This window comes from Schistocerca gregaria, chromosome 4 (assembly GCF_023897955.1).
Source record: "Schistocerca gregaria isolate iqSchGreg1 chromosome 4, iqSchGreg1.2, whole genome shotgun sequence".
Classification (NCBI taxonomy): Eukaryota; Metazoa; Arthropoda; class Insecta; order Orthoptera; family Acrididae; genus Schistocerca; species Schistocerca gregaria.
The window spans coordinates 256046195-256068693 of record NC_064923.1 but is presented as its reverse complement, the minus strand read 5'-3'; the positions used below and the strand labels follow the sequence as shown (position 1 = coordinate 256068693).

The window sequence follows — 22499 nt, the reverse complement described above, 5'->3', positions numbered from 1 at the left end:
CAATGGCGAGAAAGCATCGTCCTCCCCGTGTTGAAACCTGGCAAGAACCGGCTGGAGGTGGACAGCTACCGCCCCATAAGCCTCACCAACGTTCTTTGCAAGTTGCTAGAACGTATGGTGAGCCGGAGGTTGAGTTGGCTCCTCGAGTCTCGAGGCCTTCTGGCTCCGTCTCAGGGTGGGTTCCGTAAAGGCCGCTCTGCCGTCGATAATCTGGTCTCCCTAGAGTCTGCCGTCCGTACAGCCTTTGCACGCCGCCAACACCTGGTTGCCGTCTTCTTCGACATGCGGAAGGCGTACGATACGACTTGGCGATATCACATCCTGGTCACACTTCATGGGTGGGGTCTTAGGGGCCCGCTCCCGATTTTTATTCAGAATTTTCTGTCGTATCGTTCCTTCCGCGTGCAAGTTGCTGCGTCCCATAGTTCCTACCGGGTCCAGGAGAACGGGGTCCCACAGGGGTCTGATCTCAGTGTCTCCGTTTTTAATTGCGATCAATGGGCTCGCTGAGGCGGTGGGATCATCCGTCGTAGCTTCGTTGTACGCAGACGACTTCTGCCTCTACTACAGCTCCGCTGGCATTGCAGTTGCTGAGCGCCAGCTGCAGGGCGCTATCCGCAAGGCGCAGTCGTGGGCTGTAGCGCACGGCTTCCAGTTTTCGGCCGCTAAGACCTGCGTTATGCATTTCTGCCGGCATCGCACGGTTCACCCTGAGCCACGCCTTTACCTTGACGGTGAACCTCTTGCTGTGATAGAGACGCATCGGTTCTTGGGACTGGTATTTGATGCCCGGTTGACTTGGCTGCCGCATATTAGGCAGCTTAAACAAACATGCTGGCGGCATTTAAACGCTCTCCGTTGCCTTAGCCACACCGGATGGGGTGCCGATCGGTCCACCCTTCTCCGGCTGTATCAAGCGCTGATCCAGTCCCGCCTTGATTATGGGTGTGTGGCTTATGGTTCGGCATCGCCATCAGCATTGCAATTGCTGGATCCCATCCATCACTGCAGGATCCGACTCGCCACAGGAGCATTTCGGACAAGCCCTGTTGACAGCTTACTTGTGGAGGCTGGTGTTCCTCCAGTGCGGATCTGGCGCAACCGTCTTCTGGCCGCTTATGCTGCCCACGTTTGTAGTTTGCCAGGGCATCCCAACTACCGTCTCCTGTTCCCGCACTCGATCGTCCATCTTCCAGACAGGCGGCCCCGGTCAGGGTGTACGATCGCGGTTCGCATCCGGGCTCTACTGTGTGGGATTGAGTTTTTTCCTCTCCTGCCTATTTTCCGGGCCAATCTCCGTCTGCCCCCTTGGTGTGTGCGCCGACCATGCATTCGGCTGGATTTGGCACAGGGTCCGAAAGACTCGGTCCCTCCTCCGGCCCTCCACCGCTGCTTTGTTTCTCTGCTTGCTGAGTTTCCCGGATCTGCCGTGGCCTATACCGACGGTTCGATGGTCTCTGGTCGCACTGGTTACGCTCTTACTCTAGAGGATCATTGTGAGCAACGGTCGCTGGCACCCGGGAACAGTGTATACACTGCCGAGTTGGTTGCCATCTATCGCGCCCTAGAGTATATCCGCTCCCGCTCAGGTGAGTCCTTGTAGTGACTCCCTGAGTGGTTTACGAGCTCTTGACCAGTGCTTTCCTCGTTCCCGTCTGGTGATGACCATCTACGAGTCGCTCCATGCTCTTGCCCGTTGCGGCCGCTCCGTGGTCTTTGTTTGGACCCCAGGTCATGTCGGCATCCCGGGCAATGAGCGGGTTGACACGCTGGCTAAACAGGCAGTGAGTTCACCGGCTCTGGAACTCGGCCTTATGGAGTGTGATCTCCTGTCGCTTTTGCGCCAGAAAGTGCTTGGTGTCTGGGGTGACGAGTGGCGCACACTGCCCACGCCCAACAAACTTCGGGCGGTGAAGGAGACGACCGGTGTGTGGCGCTCCTCCATGCGGGCCTCTCGGAAGGACTCTGTCGTCCTCTGCCGGCTGTGCGTTGGCCACACGTGGCTGACGCACGGCCATTTGTTGCGCTGGGAGGACCCACCGCTATGTCGCTGTGGGGCAGTTCTGACGGTGGTCCACATTTTGGTGGACTGTCCGCTTTTAACAGGACTCAGGCAGACGTTTGGCTGCCTGATACCCTCCCTGCCCTTTTATGTGATGACGTTGCTATGGCGGACCTCGTGTTGAGTTTTATTCGGGCAGGGGGTTTTTATCGTATGATTTGAGTGTTTGTCCTTTTATTTCCTGTATTGACTTGGGCCTTTGGCCTGTGGTTTTAAACTGTGGGTTTTAATGTCATTTGGTGGTTGGCTTTTCCTTATTTTCATGGTCGGCCAACCACCTTCACACTCGGTGTGATTTTAGTTCCGTTTGTCTGGTCTTTGTCTGTCTTTCTTGTATTGTGTCGTCCCTTGTCTCAGTTCTCCATTTTTAACGACTGACAGTTTTTATTTTGTGTGATTTTATCGTGGAACAAGGGACCGATGACCTTAGCAGTCTGGTCCCTTCAATCCCACACCCAACAACAACAACAATAGTGGACACCACATGGCTGCTTATTTAGCTTTGTACCTGGTTAACTATTGCATTTGACACAGAGTTTTAAATCACAATTACTGACCATCTGAATTTTGATTGGTGCAACTCTAAAAGAACTCAAACTGTTGTTTAACAGATTACCACATGATCATTGCAGATATAGTAACACACACTTTAGTAACAATATTTATTGAACACAAACTTCCTATAATGATGGATAAAAATTGTCTAGTAGTCTATGAAACCAAACAATAATAGCTCTTGATGGAAGTTAATGTAAACAATAGTTCCAGATTGAGTTTGATACAAGTCCAAGCACTACTGCTTTGTTATGGTGGAAAATACACATGCATTATCCAAAGCTCTATACAACACAAATCTAAATTGGTACAGATAAACAACAGTGGTTGTCATAGTTCACTTGTAGAGACAGTCAGATGACAGCAACTAATAGCAAAATCTACTGCTGGACAGTCTTACATTTGCCTGATACACTGCAGTTGACCGCACTGGACATGGTGATGTTACACAAGTCAACAGTTCCATATTTTCCATTTGCACATCTGGTGGGGTTCAACTTTGTGATAAAAATAAAGAAAAACTGTAGATTCATTGCCAACAACAGTTCCTTTCATTCAGGAGAACAGTCTGCAGCCTTCTGCTGGAATCATAGGTCAGCAAATGGCAGCCTCCAAATTACCAAAGTACACTTTGGCAGGTCTTCTTCAAGTGCTGAATACACAATATTTACAAAGCAACAGTGTAAAAAGTCATGTTAAAAAAAATTGTGATTAAATTGTTTAAGTCAGTTTGTTTTTTTGTAACATGTTCCTGAAAAGTTGAAAAATTACAGAATAAAATTAATGTTTAATTTTTTATTCATAGCATATTGTATTTGTTTATGCATTTACTAGTTTTTCAACTACTTGTGTGATAACAGAACATGAGTGCTTGGGGACCTACAGGGTGGTGGCAATAATAATAATAATAAATGTGGAAATTTTATAGGTTGTAGAGAAAAATTCTTGTATCTCATAGGGGATGCCTGATATAAATTTTAACTAACCACCATTTGAAAGATCAAATGGTGGTTAGTTCAAGTTTACACCATGCATCCCTTATAGGATATAAGAATTTTTCCTTCAATAAACAGTCTTCTACCAAAAGCACAAATCTAAAACTTTCAGGTTTTATAAGCAAGCTACCAAACAATTAGGTCAATATAGGGCAACTTGTATAATCAACCAAGTGAAAAATGTTTCAGAAATTACTGCAACCAATTGCAATGGCAATTGGTTGCAGTAATCCCTGAAACCTTTAACAAGACTGTCACAGTGTCCCAAATCCAGAATGGATAAAACTTTCGATGTGAAAAAGACCAAGGCAATTAAATTTGGGATAAGTTTCCAGTATTAAAATATATTGTAAACTATTAGTGCTGCCTGCAGCAAAAATAGCGAATGTCATTACATAAAACTTCCAGAGTATGCACTGTCCAAGTAATTCAAGTATCTTGACAAGTTTTGCAGCTTTACCACAATTGATCTCTGACGTACAGTTCTTCAAACTTGGCCAAAAGTCAGTTTGGGTGCTGAAGCCCTCAATTGCAGTATTTTTCTTTTATCAATATTGCTATCCTGTCATCTGCTTAGTGGAATCTGTGTGGATAATTAAATAAAACTTTAACAATGTGTCCACATTGCCAAACCACATTATGTTAAGTAACGGCTCTGCAATGTCAGTGTGCAGAATTTCTGATCATTTATAGAGGTGGGCCAAGGAAAGTGCTGTGAAGTTGCGTACTATGAGCATTAAGGAGCCAGATTAACTCATGAGGAAGAGCTATCACATAAATGTAGTAAAAAATATCCCGTCATATCAACCTTCTGTAAAAACTAGCCACCAAATCTTAAAGTAGACCAATGCAAACTTGTGCACTTGTCCAAAATATAAATCAGTAGTAGTACTAACAACTGGATTTATGAGTCATTCATTTCATAAAAATATTTGGTTGTTATAACATTTGGATACATAGAGTGAAATGGTTGCACAGGCTCAGTTGTGGGTAAATCGTATTGCACAGGCTTGAATTTATTCGGTACAACACAGAAACTGCAGTTTGTCTATGAAACTGATTGCTTAAAAACCATGTGTACAACTTATGATGAAGTATCACCTGTGTGTTTTATGCCCATCAGTTCTAGCTAACAGGAGACATTAAGAGTCTACAAAGATGGCCAGTGCAAATGATCATGACTTTGTGGCATGCATCTTAGGGAAATGTAAAGAAATGCTGAAAATACTTCAAATGGCAAACTACTTGATGGATGAAACTGTAGATCTTCCAAAAATCTGCTTCAAAAATTCCGAGACCAATTGTTGCAGTCTCCTAAATAATATTCCTATGGAGACCATGAAGATGAAATTAAACTGTAACAATAAGAAATCTCTCTGCCTACATGCCAACCATAAGAAAATAAGTGCTTTATCTCATGTGTCACATTTCCACCGATAATAAAACAATCTCAACTGATTCTGTCTATTGACTATGCTGATATACTAACACCAAGAATGAAATTTGGAGAATGCACAAATTGTGTTTCCCCACGTCTGTAAATAACTAGGGCAAATAAATTTCACCAAATACACAAGTGGAACCAAACACAAACAGAGAGAGAGAGGAGGGGGGCTGATTCAGTGAGAGTGAGAATTAAATACGAATGAAGTTGCACTGTGTATGATTTCTGTTTCATAATGAACATAATTATTTACTACAAATTTGTATTGTTTCAGAACTCGACAAACACTAGCAGCATCTGGATGACAGAGTACAAAGACAAGTACTGCAGTCAATCAAAAATACAGATTCAACCTCGTAGACCTGTGTCATCACCAGCTCAGAGATCAGTTTCATGGACAGTGAGATAATTATGAGATACATGGTAACAACATGTTCATTTTATGTGTGTACATGAAATGATATGAAGAGAATAGCTTTGGCAGAGAATGAGATACCTAAAGAAATTAAGCCTTGCACAATATGCAAGGTTTTCTTATGCAATTACTCCGGTCATTGGAGTAGATTGATTGTGTGTTGGAAATTTAGTGTTTTGTCAGACATTGTTATTTGCCTCCATCTGGAGAGCTGTTCTGTTTCTAGAATAAAAATTATGAGAGTTAATGAAGTTTGTAGTTCTTTTCAATAGGGTTCTGGCTTCCATGGCGAATTCTCAGTTCTTTTCTTGAATTAAACAATGATTTTTGAGTACCTCAGTTGTTGTAGCCTAAGTTCTTGGCATATTAAACTCATCTCAAAAGTAAGCACCAACTGACTAGAAAATACATCAGACTGCAGTGTTAAGGGTGTATGGTGTTTGATTATGATATGTTCTACTCCACACACTTTACATCACAAATAAAATGCAGTCACTGATCTTAAAGTTAATTGCATGAGTGGACCTGCTACACAGTGCCACAAAAGCGTGTCATGAGACTTCTCCTTTTGCAGCTGGGGTGAGTGCTGAAAGAGAGCTCTGGTCTATATGTGTTACTGAAGTGACGGTCTATATGTGTTACTGAAGTGACGTAATCAGGTTTGCAGTAACTCTTCTGTTTATAGCAGCAACATTTTGACTGTACAGTTACTTTTACAAATGCAGGTGACACATATTGCTCACAACCTATAGCTCTCAATAGATCACAACATATATGTGTAATGCTCATCACAATTCTTCATTGTTCCACCATTTACACTCTGGTAGAAACGCATCTTATCGATATGACTTCCTTTTGCATCTATACGGGACTTCCATACTTAATAACTACCTATACTACATTTTCAATTTCCATGAACATCTTTCATCCACCTAAGAGTAGTGGAACATGTTATGCCATGGAAACCCATGTTACAGCAAATCTTGCACAGTAACATCTCAAATTCCCAAGGCTCAAGTACATATACTGATGAGGTGTAAAGGTGAATTACACACAAACTAACAGGGAGTGTCCCAATTTATTTACAAGAGATCTATATCCATGGGCATCACTACAAAAGACTGAGACAGGACGAGGCATCATGGAAGTTGCATGAGTCACCATGGGAGTGGAGAGTCCATCAGGGATGACGAAACCAGCAGCTGCTGACAACCAGGTCCAGCTTGGGTTGGTCTGAACTTTCAGGCCCATGCCATTTGGAAGGGAGAGACCTTGGTGATGATATATACCAGAGGTGGCTGCAGGATGTCCAAGAGGATGAGGCGAAGATCATCAATGAAGCTATTCGGCAGCTTTCAATTGCGGTGGCCCTGGAAGTTATTGCAAACTACAGAGGGTTTAAGGTGTAATGTTAGACATCGTTTCTACTTGGGTGGTAACCGTGACCTGGTCCTTTGTTGAAGCAAGTCCATTTGCCAAAGGTACTTGCATGGCATGAAAGAACATTTGTGCAAGTTTAATTTGAACCCTTTTTGTGACAGCCTCTGGATCAATAGCACAAAACTGTAAATGTGGATTGGTCCTCTGTAACTAAGGTATGTGGTACGGTTGGAAATACCATGTAGTAACTAACTGCTACAACATATCTCTGGGCTGGGGGCAATTACATGAGCTTGAACTACTAGTATTGCTCCCATTATAGACAGAGGTGATTTCCTCAAGGTATAGGTCCTCACTTCCATGTCAGGGGTAATGAACACTATAATATCCCTGATTAGAAAGTTTGTGTAATTCCGCACGCACACACATATTTAAAATTACAATTTGGAGAACTACTTTGCTTAAGTTTGATTGGGACCCTTTATCCATAGCAAGAATTCTAACATGGCTGCAATAATATGTTTCTCCGTAAACAAATGTTTTTTGCAATAAAGAAAACATTCTAGGCAACGCAGATTCTTCTGGATTAGTTAATGGCTCTAGTTTCTGAATTAGATGATACAGTTCAGGATTTTGTGACAAGAACATAGCCCTTTGCCTTCCTGCATCAGAAATTTCACTAGTTGAATATGTAACTGCAGTCATTGGCGGTAAGCATCCCATTTTGTATTCCATTTATTAAATGGTGGAAAATTGTAGCTGTGTGTTGTAGGAGATGTTACTGTTACATATGCTAACAGTTGCACTGTGTGGAATTAGCTGTCATTATGTTCTAAAAACCCGTGGTTTGCATTAATATTGTGTTTCATGATTGAAAAAATTTTGAAGGTTTGATTGATGCATTATGGATTCCATTCTCATCACTACTCACCCTAGGTTATTGAAAACAAGAGGTACATACAAGATGTTCCTTGGAAATAGTGCAAGGTAACTTAAGTCCACATTCTGGAACAAAGTCCAGACCACATATTGATACATCTAGGTATATTATTCTTAAAAGTCAGTAAAGTAATGATTCAGCAATAAGCACAGGAACCTTTACATCCTTCAGAGTGTTTGTATTAAGGTTTAGGTATTTCACAATTTGTAGTGGATTAATGATGTGATGTCAAGTATGAAGGAACACTTTTTAAAATTTCTGTTTTTTGCTGATACTGTATGCTTAGGGTTTAATGTTTTATTGATGACAATGTCACTAAAGATGGAGCACAGGCTTGGGTCTGGTGAGAAATTATCTGTATCTTTTCAAATCAACTTGCTTGTTATTTGTCTCGAGTAATTCAGGGAAATAACAGAAAAAAACTGTTTATTATTTTGTTAGTCCATACTGGGCAAAGTTTTGCTGAAGGTACAACACCCAGAGTCATATTAATTTGAATATCAGTGAAACCAGATGATGACAACTGTAGTCATTTGCATTTTAGAGCACTTAGTTAATTATTTCATGTTTCACCGTAATGTAGTTACTTGTATGCTGTTCCTCTAGCAGCTGAGTCATGTTGTCTCTGGTGAATATGGATATAGCATCATCTACTGCAATCGGTATTGGTCTGCATCATCTACTGCAATCGGTATTGGTCTGCTGGGCTGAAGGCAGAGGTATGTTCACCATTTCATAAAAACATCAAGTAGGCCTCTGAAAGTGGTGTGTGTTCACAAAGCATGCCAGTGAGTCAGCCTGTGAAAAACTGAAGTTATTCACCCCAGTAGGCAGCGATGCGCACTTACTTCTGAGACAGCTGTGTGATAGAGAACCTGGCAGATCAGCAATGAGTGACATCAGACAGATCATAGAATCACTTCTTGTTGTGCAATCCTTTTAAGTTATTTGGTCAGCCCTCTTCTGCATCTTCCAGAGACCAGTGTTTGGCCATTCTGTGTAACTGGTCATCATTAATATGATTTTGCATCAGTGATGGAGGCCATTACAGGTCATTCAGGTTTCTCATTTTCTCCCTGTTTATTGGTAAATTCTAATTCTTTTTGACCTCCACAATTCATTAAACTTTACTGAAGCCACTCTGGACAATATTACACAGCAGAGGGTGTACAGCAAAGAAAAGAATAGAGTGGGCTTTAATTGTTGATCACCAGGCTATTTGAGCAGTCCACAGCTTCTAGTCTTGTGATATCAACTTCCACTTTAAAAAAAAAAAGCCATTACAATCTGAAAGAACTCATGGGGAACAGAACCACTGTTCTCCCAAATGTGAATCCAGTATCCCATTCTGTGCAATAACTACTGTATTTATTTGTCTCTCATATTCTTCTTCTAACTTGCCAAATAAACTGCACAGAATATATATAATCTCCCACTTGTCAATCTGTGAAAGTGCACATTTGTCAAATTGAAAGCTGCTACTGGCTAACACTCACTATCATGTTCCTCCACCCCATGCATAGTAAAATGTGTAGATCCTCCTCAGCATGCTGTCCATAACGTGTTGATAGACTGCTGCTCAAACCCGACCTATTGTCTCACGGTGATCCTCCTGTGACTACCCATTGTTTGAAGGAGTGTTCCTATGATGATGCATTGCAAGTTTCATCTGGTCTCACGCATGCTCACTTGTGACAGCAGATACAGAGGCCATTCTGTTCACCTCTGGGGGCAGATGGTCACAAGTTGGATGGTGTGTAATCATGCATCATTATATTGAAAGACAAATGGATCACTAAAAAGTTGTATGTAGAGTTGGACAAAGGGTTGAAGGACCCTATCTCGATATTGCACAGTCATAAATTACCTTCTGTAGCAATGAGAGGCTTGTGGAATCTGTACATGACACTGGCCACAACATGAATAACCCATCTCCATGCTGAATTTGTTCGACTTCATGTCTGGGACATGTAGTGATGCCTGTCCATTTCTTCTATGATGATCTTCAGGTATCAGACATATGCTGCAGTCATAGATGAAGAGAACCAAAAACTGTTTCTCTAGTTTCCATTCCAGGTGTCTCCTTGCCTACCTTCTTTGTTCACTGCAGTGCTGGGGGGTTTGTATTGTTGTTCACAATGTGCACAACAGAGGTGTAGCTGATCACATGGCGGTAGATGCATAGTCAGTTGCTTATAAAAAGGCAGCTCACAGTTCTGTTGCACTCAGCTTGGGATGACTATGAGTTATTAATTTGTAGGTAATGGTCATCAGCTGGTGTTATTGATCATGACAACTGCTACAAAAAAGATCTTCAATATTTTATGTCTCACAATAGCAGCTGAATCTTAGAATGTAGGCCAATTTGTCACACAACTTCCCATGCAGACAATCGTTCTTGCTTAAAGTGACAATGTTTGCACAGCCTAAAAAGCTATTATCCTTTGAGGTATACTGACCTATTCAGAACTGTACACAAGCTGCACTGTTTCATTCATGACTGGACATGAAGCACATTGTACTAAATTGCATTGAGAATCCAGGTTCACATTTCCACTGCACTGATGGCTGTACACGGCAACTTCTTATGGCAAAAAAAGTACTGAGGAAGAGCTTTTGAGATTTCCAATTTAAAAAAGTAGAAGAGGAGGAGGACTATGCAAATGAAGAGGGTGGTGCAAAAAATGTTTTGAGCCTTTTATTTTGGACTGCTGTAATACCTGTTCACTATCACAAATGAAGCCGCTCTTTTGAAATGCCTGAGCTCCTCAATGCCAGACTTTTATGCTTGCTCATTTTACATGAAGCACAGAAAATAACTGGTTCAGTAATGACAATGTATTCCTTACCATTGGCATATGTTCCTTGGATTACATCAGCAGATTTTCTGAGGTCTTTTCCATTGTTTATCTATGCTCCTCATTACAAACTGCACTCTTGCAATTTTTATTTTTATTTTTCTGTGCACACATAGATATCACAGTTATATCTTGCTTGTTTTGACTCTTTCTGCAGTACCCCTGGGATATTTACCTTTTGTCTACATTTAATGTGGAGTACAGCCTACATTATAGTGCTGAGTTGTGTTAAACAAAAAACTTGTATAAGGCAACCACTTGCCCAACAACTCTCATCTCCAGTGAGAAAATATCCTCCGATGCACAACTGGATTATGGATAGTGAGCTACAACATGTACCTCATTAACTTCTAATATTTTACAGGCTCTCTCAAAAAAGTCACATAGGAAATTAGAAAACTTATCTGTCAGCAAAAGTAATGAAATGCAATATTTCAATGTCAATGTTATCTCTGTCCAGTTTGGCAAAATCAAAAGTGATGTTGCTTGGTAGTAGTGGAACTCTTTACCAGTTTCTTCAAGATAGTGCTAAGTTCTCTGTATACCAACTACACCCACACAGGAAATATTGGTAAACCAAAACGTGACTAACAGAATGTTCCGCAGTTGTGTAGTTAAGCCCATAGTGGAAGTTGGAACCTTCATTTCCACAGTTCTATTCTAATCTCGTCATAGGCATACCCTACACTACCAGAGCCAGGGCAACCTGTGAAAGTCATGCACTGCTTTTAAGTGAACATTACCACCAATCAACTGTCCACATAAATGAATGGCCAGCACTAAATGGTGACCAAGAGCAGAATTGACCACCCAGTGGTGGAAAACAGTGCTGAGCACTGTAGTTACTATATTTACTGTGCACAGTGGAATTAGGTTGGGCTACTACTGCAAACTTGGTGTACACTAACATTCAAGCAATGGGCCTGCAACTATCTGAGGTGGCCAACAGTATGTGAGGTCTGGAGACCAACAGCGATGAATTTCATCTTTTGCTACTCCTCTTCCAATCAAATGTCCCAGACCTCACCTCTTGTGAATTTTATCTGTGATATCACATAAAAGACCTTGTTTTTATCCCCCATATACCTGACACTCTCGAAAGTTTGCGACATTGCATTGTTAAAGCTGTGACTTCGATAACAAGAGACCAGCTGCTTTGTGTGTGGAGGGAAATGAACCACAGTTATGATATTTGTCGTGTAACACATAGTGCTCACACTTAATGTGTAAACATTTGAATTTTTCTCTTTCCAGGAATGTTGGAATTGTGTTTCTTTTGTGGTTTGGAAGCAATACATGTTTGAAATCTGTTCCTTCTTTTTGAATAGTCCTGTACTTTTCAGTTTTATGTTTACACTGTGTTAGTTTTTTTCAGTTAACCCAATGACTTTTTCCCCAAGGTCAACCCTACATTTACCATTTAAATTTAAGAAAATCAGCATCTTTTGTCTTATACACTTTTCTCAAAATTATATTTATAAATCTTACCTTACTATTTATTGCCATGATGATGACTGAAGATAATACTGTTTTAGAAATTTTTATTGGCGTGATGTACTCAAAAAAATTCAGGTGTTTGCAACACCATAAAACATTTCTCACACTCATACTGAGTATTGCTTTTCTTCCTACTTGCTTTGGACACTACAGAATTTCTAGTGGGTGTTTCATTGATGGTCTTTGGAGGGTGGGGTGGGAGGAATAAATCTAACAAACTGTGCCCAATTTGCTGCTTGCAGTCTAACAGGAAATTCCAAATTGGGGCCGCCCACATCTAGGGTAGCCTGGCTATTATGTCCTCAGCCAGCTGAATTCTAAACTGATTGAACAAGATTTTTTCCTGGAACTTTGTTCAGTATGATATTTGAATTGAAAATCCCAGTGTCAACCAGGTTAAAAAAATCATATCCTTCGGCATATCTTCTAATGAGAGGGAAAGATGATAATTACTCGTCCTGTCTGTCAAGTGTGTACCTTGAATTGTTATATTGTGTAACTGTTTGGGGCTTCTGGAGTGGGGTTTTTGTTTGGTTTTCGTATCAGTTTTTCCTGTTGTTGTCATATTGACATCTATGTATATAGTGTACATAACACTTACTTATTTTTTATCCCTGCTGTTTGCACCCATGAGCTTGAGTGAAAATAACACAAGAATCTCTTCTTTTTTTTAGCTTAGATTCCTGGAACTGGTCTGGCATATTTCACCTTGTGAATCCAACTGTTTCTTCGGCATTTGTGCCCCTTTCAGTAAGCCTCACAAACAATGACAGGGGAATCTACCAGTTGCCAACATATACTATGTGACAACTGTCCAAATACAGCTGTATGAGGACCATAACAGCTTCAGTAATTGGGCTATCTTTACTGCTTACTTCAGGCTTTTTTTTCCTGTATAAATATCAAATCCTAAACAGGAGCCACTATATGACTCATTCCAAAATGTGCCATTTTTTGAGGATTTAACTGGATGCAGCAGAGTCTACCTCTGAATTTTCATGTAGCTTTGATTAACTGCAATATTTTCTTCAGGGGAATAAACACTTTCGAAATTGAATTTCAGATGGTCAATAAACAGGTTGAAATTTGTTCAGACTCTTTGCAGCGTCAACATTTTCATTATTTACAAAATGAAGTAACTTGGAAAGCTACACGAATCTTCTATAAGGCCTAAGAAAGTAACATGAATTGATTTTTTTTATAGACTAGTATGCCTGAACTGTTGGCTTCTTCACAGGTGCCACAAGAATGCATAAAGAGAAATTTGCTTGAATTTCATCTGATGTAGTAGGAAACCAAGCACTGGCTGATTTTAAAGTAGAATTTTTTTGTAACAATCTGCTGTGTATCTATTTGTTTACTGATCCAGTCTCCCAAAACGATACATGAATCATTTTTCTGTACATACGTAAAGGTGTTAGTTGTTGAGAGAGTTGTCTTTGAACCATAGGTTTGATCCCACTAGAACCAGAAAATGAAGTTTTGGAACATTCACTTTGATGTAGTCCTCATCATATCTGTTTTTCTGCCTACTGTTTTTTAGCAATGCTCTCACCTGTTGCTGCAACATGACTCTCACTATCTGTTCCATTTGCCTCACTGTCATCATTAGTATCATTTACCACACTGCCATCTTTATCAGGACTATCAGAAATATAACTTTCAGAAACATCACTGCCACTTTTATTTGACAGACTTCCTATTTCGTCATCTGAGAGAAACTTTTTACATTACGGCATTACTTGCTGCTACACAGCTGGTGAAAAACCTTGAAAACAATTGCTTATAACTTGCAAAATATTGGAAGAAATCGAGTGTGTTATACACCACTACGGAGATCGATTTCTCAAGTTTCAATGGTGCATAATATGTCATGCCATATATTGACAGAAAAGAAGAAACACTAAGAAGCAGCTATAGTTGCTCGGCACGTCTCACAGCTAGCAATGAAACCTGCAGCTGGCTGTATAAGCCGAAGGGTTAAAAAGAGTTTGACTATTGTTGCTTGATCGTGGATAGAGCTATTGGCCATCTTTTGATTTAAACTTTCTTGCCTTTATTTACTATAAGCCTCCTTTCTTCCGTCCATTTCTTGCCAGTTTTTAACTTTAGTGGTGTGTTCTAAGATTCTTCCTGAAAAGGCAATGTTCCTGGATGTCTTCATTTGTGATTTACGCTCCTTGAAGAGAGAGTTCAGCCTTGCAGAAGAAGAGACCTCTAGTATTTTTATCCAACAAAAAGGCAAAAATATAGTGGGTAATTATCTGGCCCATTCACATTATTTGACCATAGAAAGCACTTCTCCTCCGAATAGCGTCTATCAAGTCTTCCGAATACAAATATATTTCATTATTGTGGCATACTCTGCACCATTTTCTCTTGTTGGGCCTCAGGTCTTTCTTCGCTTGATTTCTGATCTCTCATTCAGACCTTGCCCATTCATTGTGTGGTATTTTGATGCTTACAGTGTTTTGGATGAATGATTGTGCAGTAGAGCCAGAGAGCATGGCATTAAATAAAATTGACCTCTCATTGTTGATACGTTACTTTCGTCTGCACCCTTGTCATGGGGTCTAATTTTTCAGCAATGTTCAGTTCTATCCACACTTCTAGGTACTTTAACTGTTATAAATGTCTGATTTTTCCCTGACCTACTTCTAATTTTCTGAGCACTTGCTTGATGTTCATTATAAATTAGGAAGTCAGTTGTCATGTCTACGCTCCTAAAAGCTGTTCTGGCCCCATCTTTGACCTCTATAAAGAGTCTTCACACCACTCGCAGATTCCTTTCTCCAGCACACAGTTAATAATAAATGTGAGAGCCCTTCTACTTGTCTGAGGTCCACTCTGGCCTTGTTTTGTTGTCTCCTTAACTGTTTCAGCCAGGGCTTCTTTCAGTTTTCACAGTTCTCCATTCCAGGAACTAACTTCTGAGTGAACTCTCAGCTGCTTTTAAGTTTTTCTCTGTCAAATCTGCTAACCTTCTGTCATCTGTACCCTCCTAGTATTTATGGGAAGAAGCTGTTAGTCATCAGAGACAAAGGTCTGCAGTTCTCAGATATTTCATATTCTGTTAACTCTCATGATGATCAATTTGAATCTCATCCAGGTTGTGTGGTGGCCTGTTGTAATATTATATTAAGCTCTCTCTATACAGCTTAAGCGTTTTTGTGGACTTACTTGTTGAAGAATGCTGGTTCTGCTTTCTTGCAGCGCCAATGTCTTCTGCTAGCACCGGACGCTTCTCCGAAGATTTCACTGCTAGGAAGGGGAAATATTCACTTTCTCGCTCTCTCTCTTCTTATTTAAAAAATACACTACTCTTGGAATATCATTCAATGCACCAGAACATATTTATTTCCACTTTGTACAAAAAAACAACTAAACTTTATGACGTAAGCCCACACATTACCGGGCACCCAGAATCAGTTAATTGCACATTTTTGAACACAATTAATACATAAGCTTTTATCATGACTGAATATCCACGTCCAGTCCGCATACTCTCAACAGCCGTTCAATATCTAATAAACAGTCACTAATTCGAGTGTTTCCATTTGTTTTTTAACAATACAATGCTACATTACTCTTTGCAGCCAGCTATTACATTACTCTTTGCAGCCAGCTACGGAGCTTCCGGGCCGTATTTGCTTATTCTTGGAAGGTCGCGCTGATCACTTGCCAGCGCCGACGAATTATCTCCCTTCCAGTTTCGCCTGCACAAACAATAAATGGGTGCAGTATCCCATGCTCATCCTTACGCCCTGCTTTAAAATAACACATGTTCGAAATGGCTGGAACACAAGTGTCTCCAGACTTTCGTAAAATTCTGGGGGTACTACAGTTGAGATGTGATTGAAAGCTATTGGTTTTAGAACATAGTGAATAACACACAGAGTTATTTAAGTCTTTCCCCATTACAAATGATTTATTTATTTTGAGGGTGGTGGAATTCTGTACATGTTGCCTTCAAGATCTTTACAGAACTTAGGCTGCTGTGACTGAACCTTAAATCTTCCTGTTGAAAGTAATTCTGTGCCAAGATGAGTGTGAGTGATATGTTTCTATCTGTTACTATAGATGAGCTGACTGCAATCTGATTAAAAAGAATTACACCAGACGTGTCTCGCTTTTATTTATAAAGCATTTTCTGTGGTTATTCTGTAAATTGGATGCATACATTTGTACATTTTTTTTGCTCTTTCATTTTAATCAGACTGCAGTCAGCTCAACACAGATAACCTATAGTAAGAAATGTTAACAGCTACTGTGGAAGATGGCCGTGCAAACAAACAGGTAAGTTTCTAAATCACATACGCCATGTTCCCCCTTAAATATCCCATAATCTTGTGATTCAGAGGCCTATTTGGCAGTACACTGCTCTTGCATCTTTTTGATTAGAATTTCATATTGAGACAAAGTGTCCGTAAGGTGTTTAAGCTTACTGGGCTTAACAAGGGAGTGTTCAGAAGAGGTTTGCTAAGACATTTTGAGGTTTGTGGTAGATCTTGTCTCCAGGAAGCTACGATACCTTCAAGCATATTGTCAAATAGGATCCCTAACTCTTTAATCTTTTTTAACAGCGAATTTCACACACACACACACACACACACACACAAACTGGATTCTATTGCAAAGGACTGAGTATTTACAGGAATAGTATGTGACAACATGATACTTTCTATTAAATATTGATGAAAGGGCTCTAATGATATGTAGCATCTATTACGCACTGCAGCCATCAATCGAGATTCGCACCAACCAGTGATGTTGCATGTGTTTGTTGAGATAGTGTCATGAGTGCACACTATATAGTGATTGCAGATGTCAAACAGCATCTGCATCAACTGCCAGGGGTTCTGTGTTTTCTACACATACCTATTATCTCTATGCATTTTTTCTTCCCTGGTATGTGAATTTTATATGTTTACATTTCCATGCTTTTAGTTTTAGTTCTGTACTGCCTGCCACTCCGGGTTACAGCAGTAACTAGTTCTATTCATTCCAACTATCCTTATACTCAAGAATGTTTTTGCTATTGGTTGAGCATTCCTAATAATATGTACCAGCAGTAACCTGCCACCTGTAATAATCTGTTTACGATCTAGTAAACAATCAGTTATTTATCAAGACAGGCTTGTCAATCCAGAACACGTATTCAAAGGTCGGTCAGCTAAGGTTATTGCTGTTACCCTACAGTGTATTTAACCTAACAGTTAGTATCCAACTATTACATACTTATGGAATAACAATTTATTCCTAATCAGATAGTACTAGTTATTCTCTTGAAGCTCCAAACTATAAACCTCCAGTGAGAGTATAGGTGAGTTGTCTGTGTTTTAAATGTTACTATCACTAGCAAAGAGAAAAGCTACATCAGTTTATAATCACTTTCTTGAAGTAGCTCAGAAGATTGGCATGGACAGCTCACAGGATAAAGCAATAGAATATATGCAAGAAGAATGTGTCATACATATAAACAAATTACAATTACTCCAGAAATTAATAATGTAATTAATTCCTTCAAATCCTTGACAATATTTCAAGTTAAGTTCTAAAATCCTGTTCTTGACACATATACTTGTATTCAGTTACATATGCAACGCAACACTATCACAAGGAATATTTCCAGAAAGACTGAAATATACCACTGTCAGACCCTTTTACAAGATAGGTATTAATAATTACTTATTAGTCTCACCATTCATCTGCTTCTTAAAGGTACTGCAAAAAATTATCTGTGCATGCAGCTTAAAATACCACTCTCAAAATAAGATGCTTGTGGTCAATCTCAATTTGGACTTCAAAAGAATCTCTCCTCAGAACATGCTTCTTTTCAATTCACAAATCAGATTACACAAAATTTAAAGGAGAAAATATTGCCAACTGATATTTTCTCTGTTGAAAGCATGTGATTGCACAGTTCACAGTATTCTCTTACAGAAACTAAAATATTATGGTATTAGAGATTGTGCTGGTAACTGATTTTCATCCTGTCTATCTAAAAGGATGCAGAGTGTACACAAAGGAACAGCATTGTCAGAAAGGAAAGTAATCATTACAAATGTACCACAGGGATGTGATCTGCTCTTGTTCTAGTTACATATAAATGACCTTCAATCATATATCCAAGTAGCACAAACAGTTTGCTTTGCTTATGACGCATATATTATAATCAAACCTAATGGAGTAACTTAAAACACTTGAAAATATAAATCAGACAATGGAAAACCAGGCTGGAACATCAATAATATTAGGAAAAGGCTAGATTGTTACTCATCACAAAGATGATCCGACGAGTTCTATGTAGGCATAATGAAAGGACTGTTACAAAGTACACACACACACACACTAGCACCATTTCCAGCAGCTCAGACCAGAATGCAACTGACACATGAATAGCAATCTGGAATGGGGCAGGCATGGGGGATGGATAGCAAGGTACAGGTGGTGAGAGAGAAGAGCACTACCTGGCGAGGTGTGCAGGAACTAAAGACAACCAGGCACAGTGTTGGGAGGTGGGGTGTGAGGAGGAGGGTAAAAAAATGTGTGTGCGGGGAGGAGGGGGGAGTGGAAAAGGAAAGGCTGGGTGGGTACATTGGCAGATGGTGGCATACAAAGAGGGTGACAGACTGTGAAAAGGGAGGAGGTGATAGGATGAGGGTGCAGAAACTGTTGGGTGGAGGGTGTAGCGACAAGAGGATACTCTATGTGTTGTAAGGATAACTCCTGTCTGTGCAGTTCAGAAAAGCTGGTGGTGGAGGGGAGGATCCAGATGGCTCTGGTTGTGAAGCAGTCATTGAAATCACACATGTTGCATACAGCTGCATGTTGTATCATGCAGTGGTCCTAAATAGGACCATAGTTTGGCAGTGGCTGTTCATCCTGGTGGACAGCTGGTTGTTATCTACTATCATGCCCTGAAATGAGAGACGTCCTACCCAAGATCCTTCCCACCCCTCCTAAAGTGGTGTTCTGTTGCTCACCCGACCTCCACAACATCCTAGTCCATCCATATGCAACTCCCAATCTCAACCCTTTGCAACAGGGATTATATCCCTGTGGGAGACATAGGTGCAAGACCTACCCAGCCACCCACTCAGCATATCCTATTCTTGTCCTCTCACCGGCTTATCTTACCCCATTAAAGGTTAGGCCACCTGTGAAACCAGCCACATTGTATGCCAGCTCTGCTGCAACCATTACATATCTTTTGATATTGGTACGACTACTGACCAGCTGTCCACCAGGATGAACGGCTACCGCCATGCCCGTAGGCTACACAGCAAAGAATATCATCAATGTACCACTGTGCTGTAAAGATGCCACAGATAACAACCAAATGGGTCCTGCTATGAAAAAAAAGGCACCCCAGACCATCACTCCTAGTTGTTGGGCTGTGTGGTGGGTAACAGGTTGGTATCCCACTGCTGTCCGGGGCATCTGCAGACCTGTATTTGCTGATCATCAGGGTTCAGTTTGAAGTGGGTCTCATCACTGAAAACAACTCTACTCTGGTTAGATTCCAGGCCAAAGAGATGTCTGGGCATGCCCCAGACAGCAGGGGGATACCAACCTGACTGTCGCTTATCACATGGCCCAAAAAACAGGAGTGATGGTCTGGGGTGCCATTTATTTTCATAGGAAGACACTTTTGGTTTTCATCCACAATATCCTTACAGCACGATATTCTATGCCATGTTTTGTTGCCCTTCATGGCAAGCCGTCCTGGGTTTATATTTTACCAAGATAATGCCTGCACACACACTGCATGACTTTCTACTGCTTGTCTTCATGCTTGCCAAACCCTGCCTTGTCCAGCAAGGTCACCAGATCTCTCTCTAATTGAGAACATTTGCAGCATTATGGGCAAAGCCCTTCAACTATCTTGAGATACTGATGATCTGATATGCCACTTGGGCAGATTTTGGCATGATATACCACAGGAGTACATCCACAAACACTATCAGTGAATACCAACTAGGCTAGTAACTGCTTACATAAGGGCCAGAGGTGGACCAATTCAGAAATTGACTTGCTCACTTTGTAAAGCTCTCTCTCTCTCTCTCTCAAATAAATCATCCAATTTTTCTCAAATTGTAGTCATTTGTTTGTACATGTACACCACACCTACGAATTTGTTTAATTTCTTCAAGGTATAATTCGCCCCCCCACCCCCCCTCCTTATACTGTATAATATCCAAAGGAGAAACAATTTACACTGTTATTTGGACTTAATGTGGCACAGAAAGAAGTGAGCTATTCAGCCATAAAAAACCTTTGGCCACTTACTGAGTGAAACAAAAAATGTAATGGATGATAAAATTAACTGAAGACTCATCGTATTCACAATTGCAAATACATTTCTTCTATTTCATACAACTGTAGATCATGGCATTGTCTGTACATTGGCCAGTACACTGTACATACACTGCAAAATAGTATTACACGCCTAGACAGTCCATAAATGTCTCCTGCGTCAGAGTCACAGCAACTGTGAGAGTGCAGGATGTGGACACACAGTGACGTATGGCGATTTGTGTCAGTCCAGGAGATGTGCTCAGATAGCAGAAGTGGTTAAGGTGACCACTCGTGTAAAGTGGGAAATCCATGTTCGCATCCTCATCTGGCACTAATTTTCATATGTTATCAGTAAATTGTGCAGCTAAAGTCTGATCGTTTTCGCAATTTTGGATACATTTCTTCTATAAATAAGCTTTTACTCTTATTATTAGAGTAAAATGACCAGATACAGTAAGAAATTTTACAGATACAGTAGAAGCTTGATAAACTGTGGTCCGATCTGCCGTGGATTCGGGTGTAACACCGTGTAAAGTATGTTTCCCAAAATAAAATATCATTTATAAATCATTTTTGCACTTTCAGCATATTTTATAAACTTGAAATCTTATTACAGTCTCACTATAACCTTTCTGCAGTATAGCTTCCCGCTGCAATGTCCAAACTCTCTACACAATAACCAAAACAGATACACACTATTAAACTCAACCTTTGGTTTGTCTTATGAACATATCATGATTGTTGCTGGACAGAAGCTTTGAATACACAACTCACAGTTAACATTGTGACACAGTTGATAAACTGACTATGCAACAAATATGGACAACCATCGTAATGATCGTGAATTATTCACTCATTGTCTAGAATGATGTCATAGAAATGGAAAGAATATTCTGTGAGTGGTAAAATAAAAATTATTGATGGTGTGAAGAATGGCGAAACGAAAGCAAGTTTATCATGCGAGTGTCATGTACCTGAAGGCACGACCAGGGAATGGGTGACAGAAGGGAAAAAGCTTAGAAGCTTTGTAAATACAGTTGAGAGTGATGTGGGAATGTACAGGGAAAGGAAGGACTGAACTAGGAAAATACAGTGAATTTGCAAATGACTTTACAAGTGGTTTTTGACAAAGAGACTGGAAGGTGTGCTACTTTCCGGACCAATTACTAAAGCTCAAGCTGAAAAATTTCACTTTGATTTACATGACAAAGATTTTATTGCTTCTGATAGATGTTTTTCAAGATGTAAATGTCACTGTGGAATTCACCAAAAGGCCACTGAAGGAAAAGCAACGTCTTGCAGCAGTGAATCACTTCACAGGTTTCTGAAATCCTACACAAAGTAATGACCAATGAAAATTTAAATGATGATCTAGTGTATAATAGTGATGAAATGGCACTTTTTTATTGTTGGCTTCCAACCAGAACTCTTGATGCAAAAAAATAAATAGATAAAAATTAAAAAATCAGTAAATAAGATGGATTTGAATAACCTATTCTATGCCACAAAGAAATTGGGCAGCCATAAGCTGAAACCTTTTTGTACAGGTACAAGTGAAAGCCTAGTAATCACTAAATTTTTACTTACAGGCATTAAAATATTGTCTGAATATTATGCGACATTTTCACCAATTGGTTTCAAGATGAGTTCAACCTGTCAGTGATAAAGCACCTACAGTCACTTAAGTTGAGAGAAGAAGTTCTGATAATCCATGATCACCATCCATCTCATCCATCTACTGATGAGTTGCAATCAGAAGACAGAAAATAAAAACTTTGTTTTTGACAAAAAAACAAGATGGAATTAATTCAGCCACTGGATCAGGGCATCATATGAGCATTTCGGCTCATTATCGCTATGACCGCTCACTTCAAGCATCAATCTGACCACTATTAGGAATTTCTGGAACTAGCATTCAATTGAAGGAAATGCAATGGCTGAATGCTGTAGTGACATAGATTTCAACAGCAGTGACATCCATGTGGCATGTGATGTTCTACAGAGCAATATTGATCTACAAGACTTGAACCCTTGGGTAGTCATCAACAACAA

At 40.3% G+C, this 22499-nt stretch overlaps 1 protein-coding gene across 3 annotated transcripts in view; it reads left to right on the top strand.

Annotated features, from left to right (window-relative positions):
* Window positions 1-5718, top strand: part of LOC126267028 (uncharacterized) — a 117011-nt gene extending 111293 nt beyond the window's left edge. For all 3 annotated transcript variants that reach the window (XM_049971807.1, XM_049971809.1, XM_049971808.1), the window contains exon 7: window positions 5331-5718. In XM_049971807.1, coding sequence (XP_049827764.1) covers window positions 5331-5465 — 135 coding nt within the window. In that variant the 3' untranslated portion in view covers window positions 5466-5718. The remainder of the gene's footprint in view (window positions 1-5330) is intronic.
* Window positions 5719-22499: the final 16781 nt, after the last annotated feature.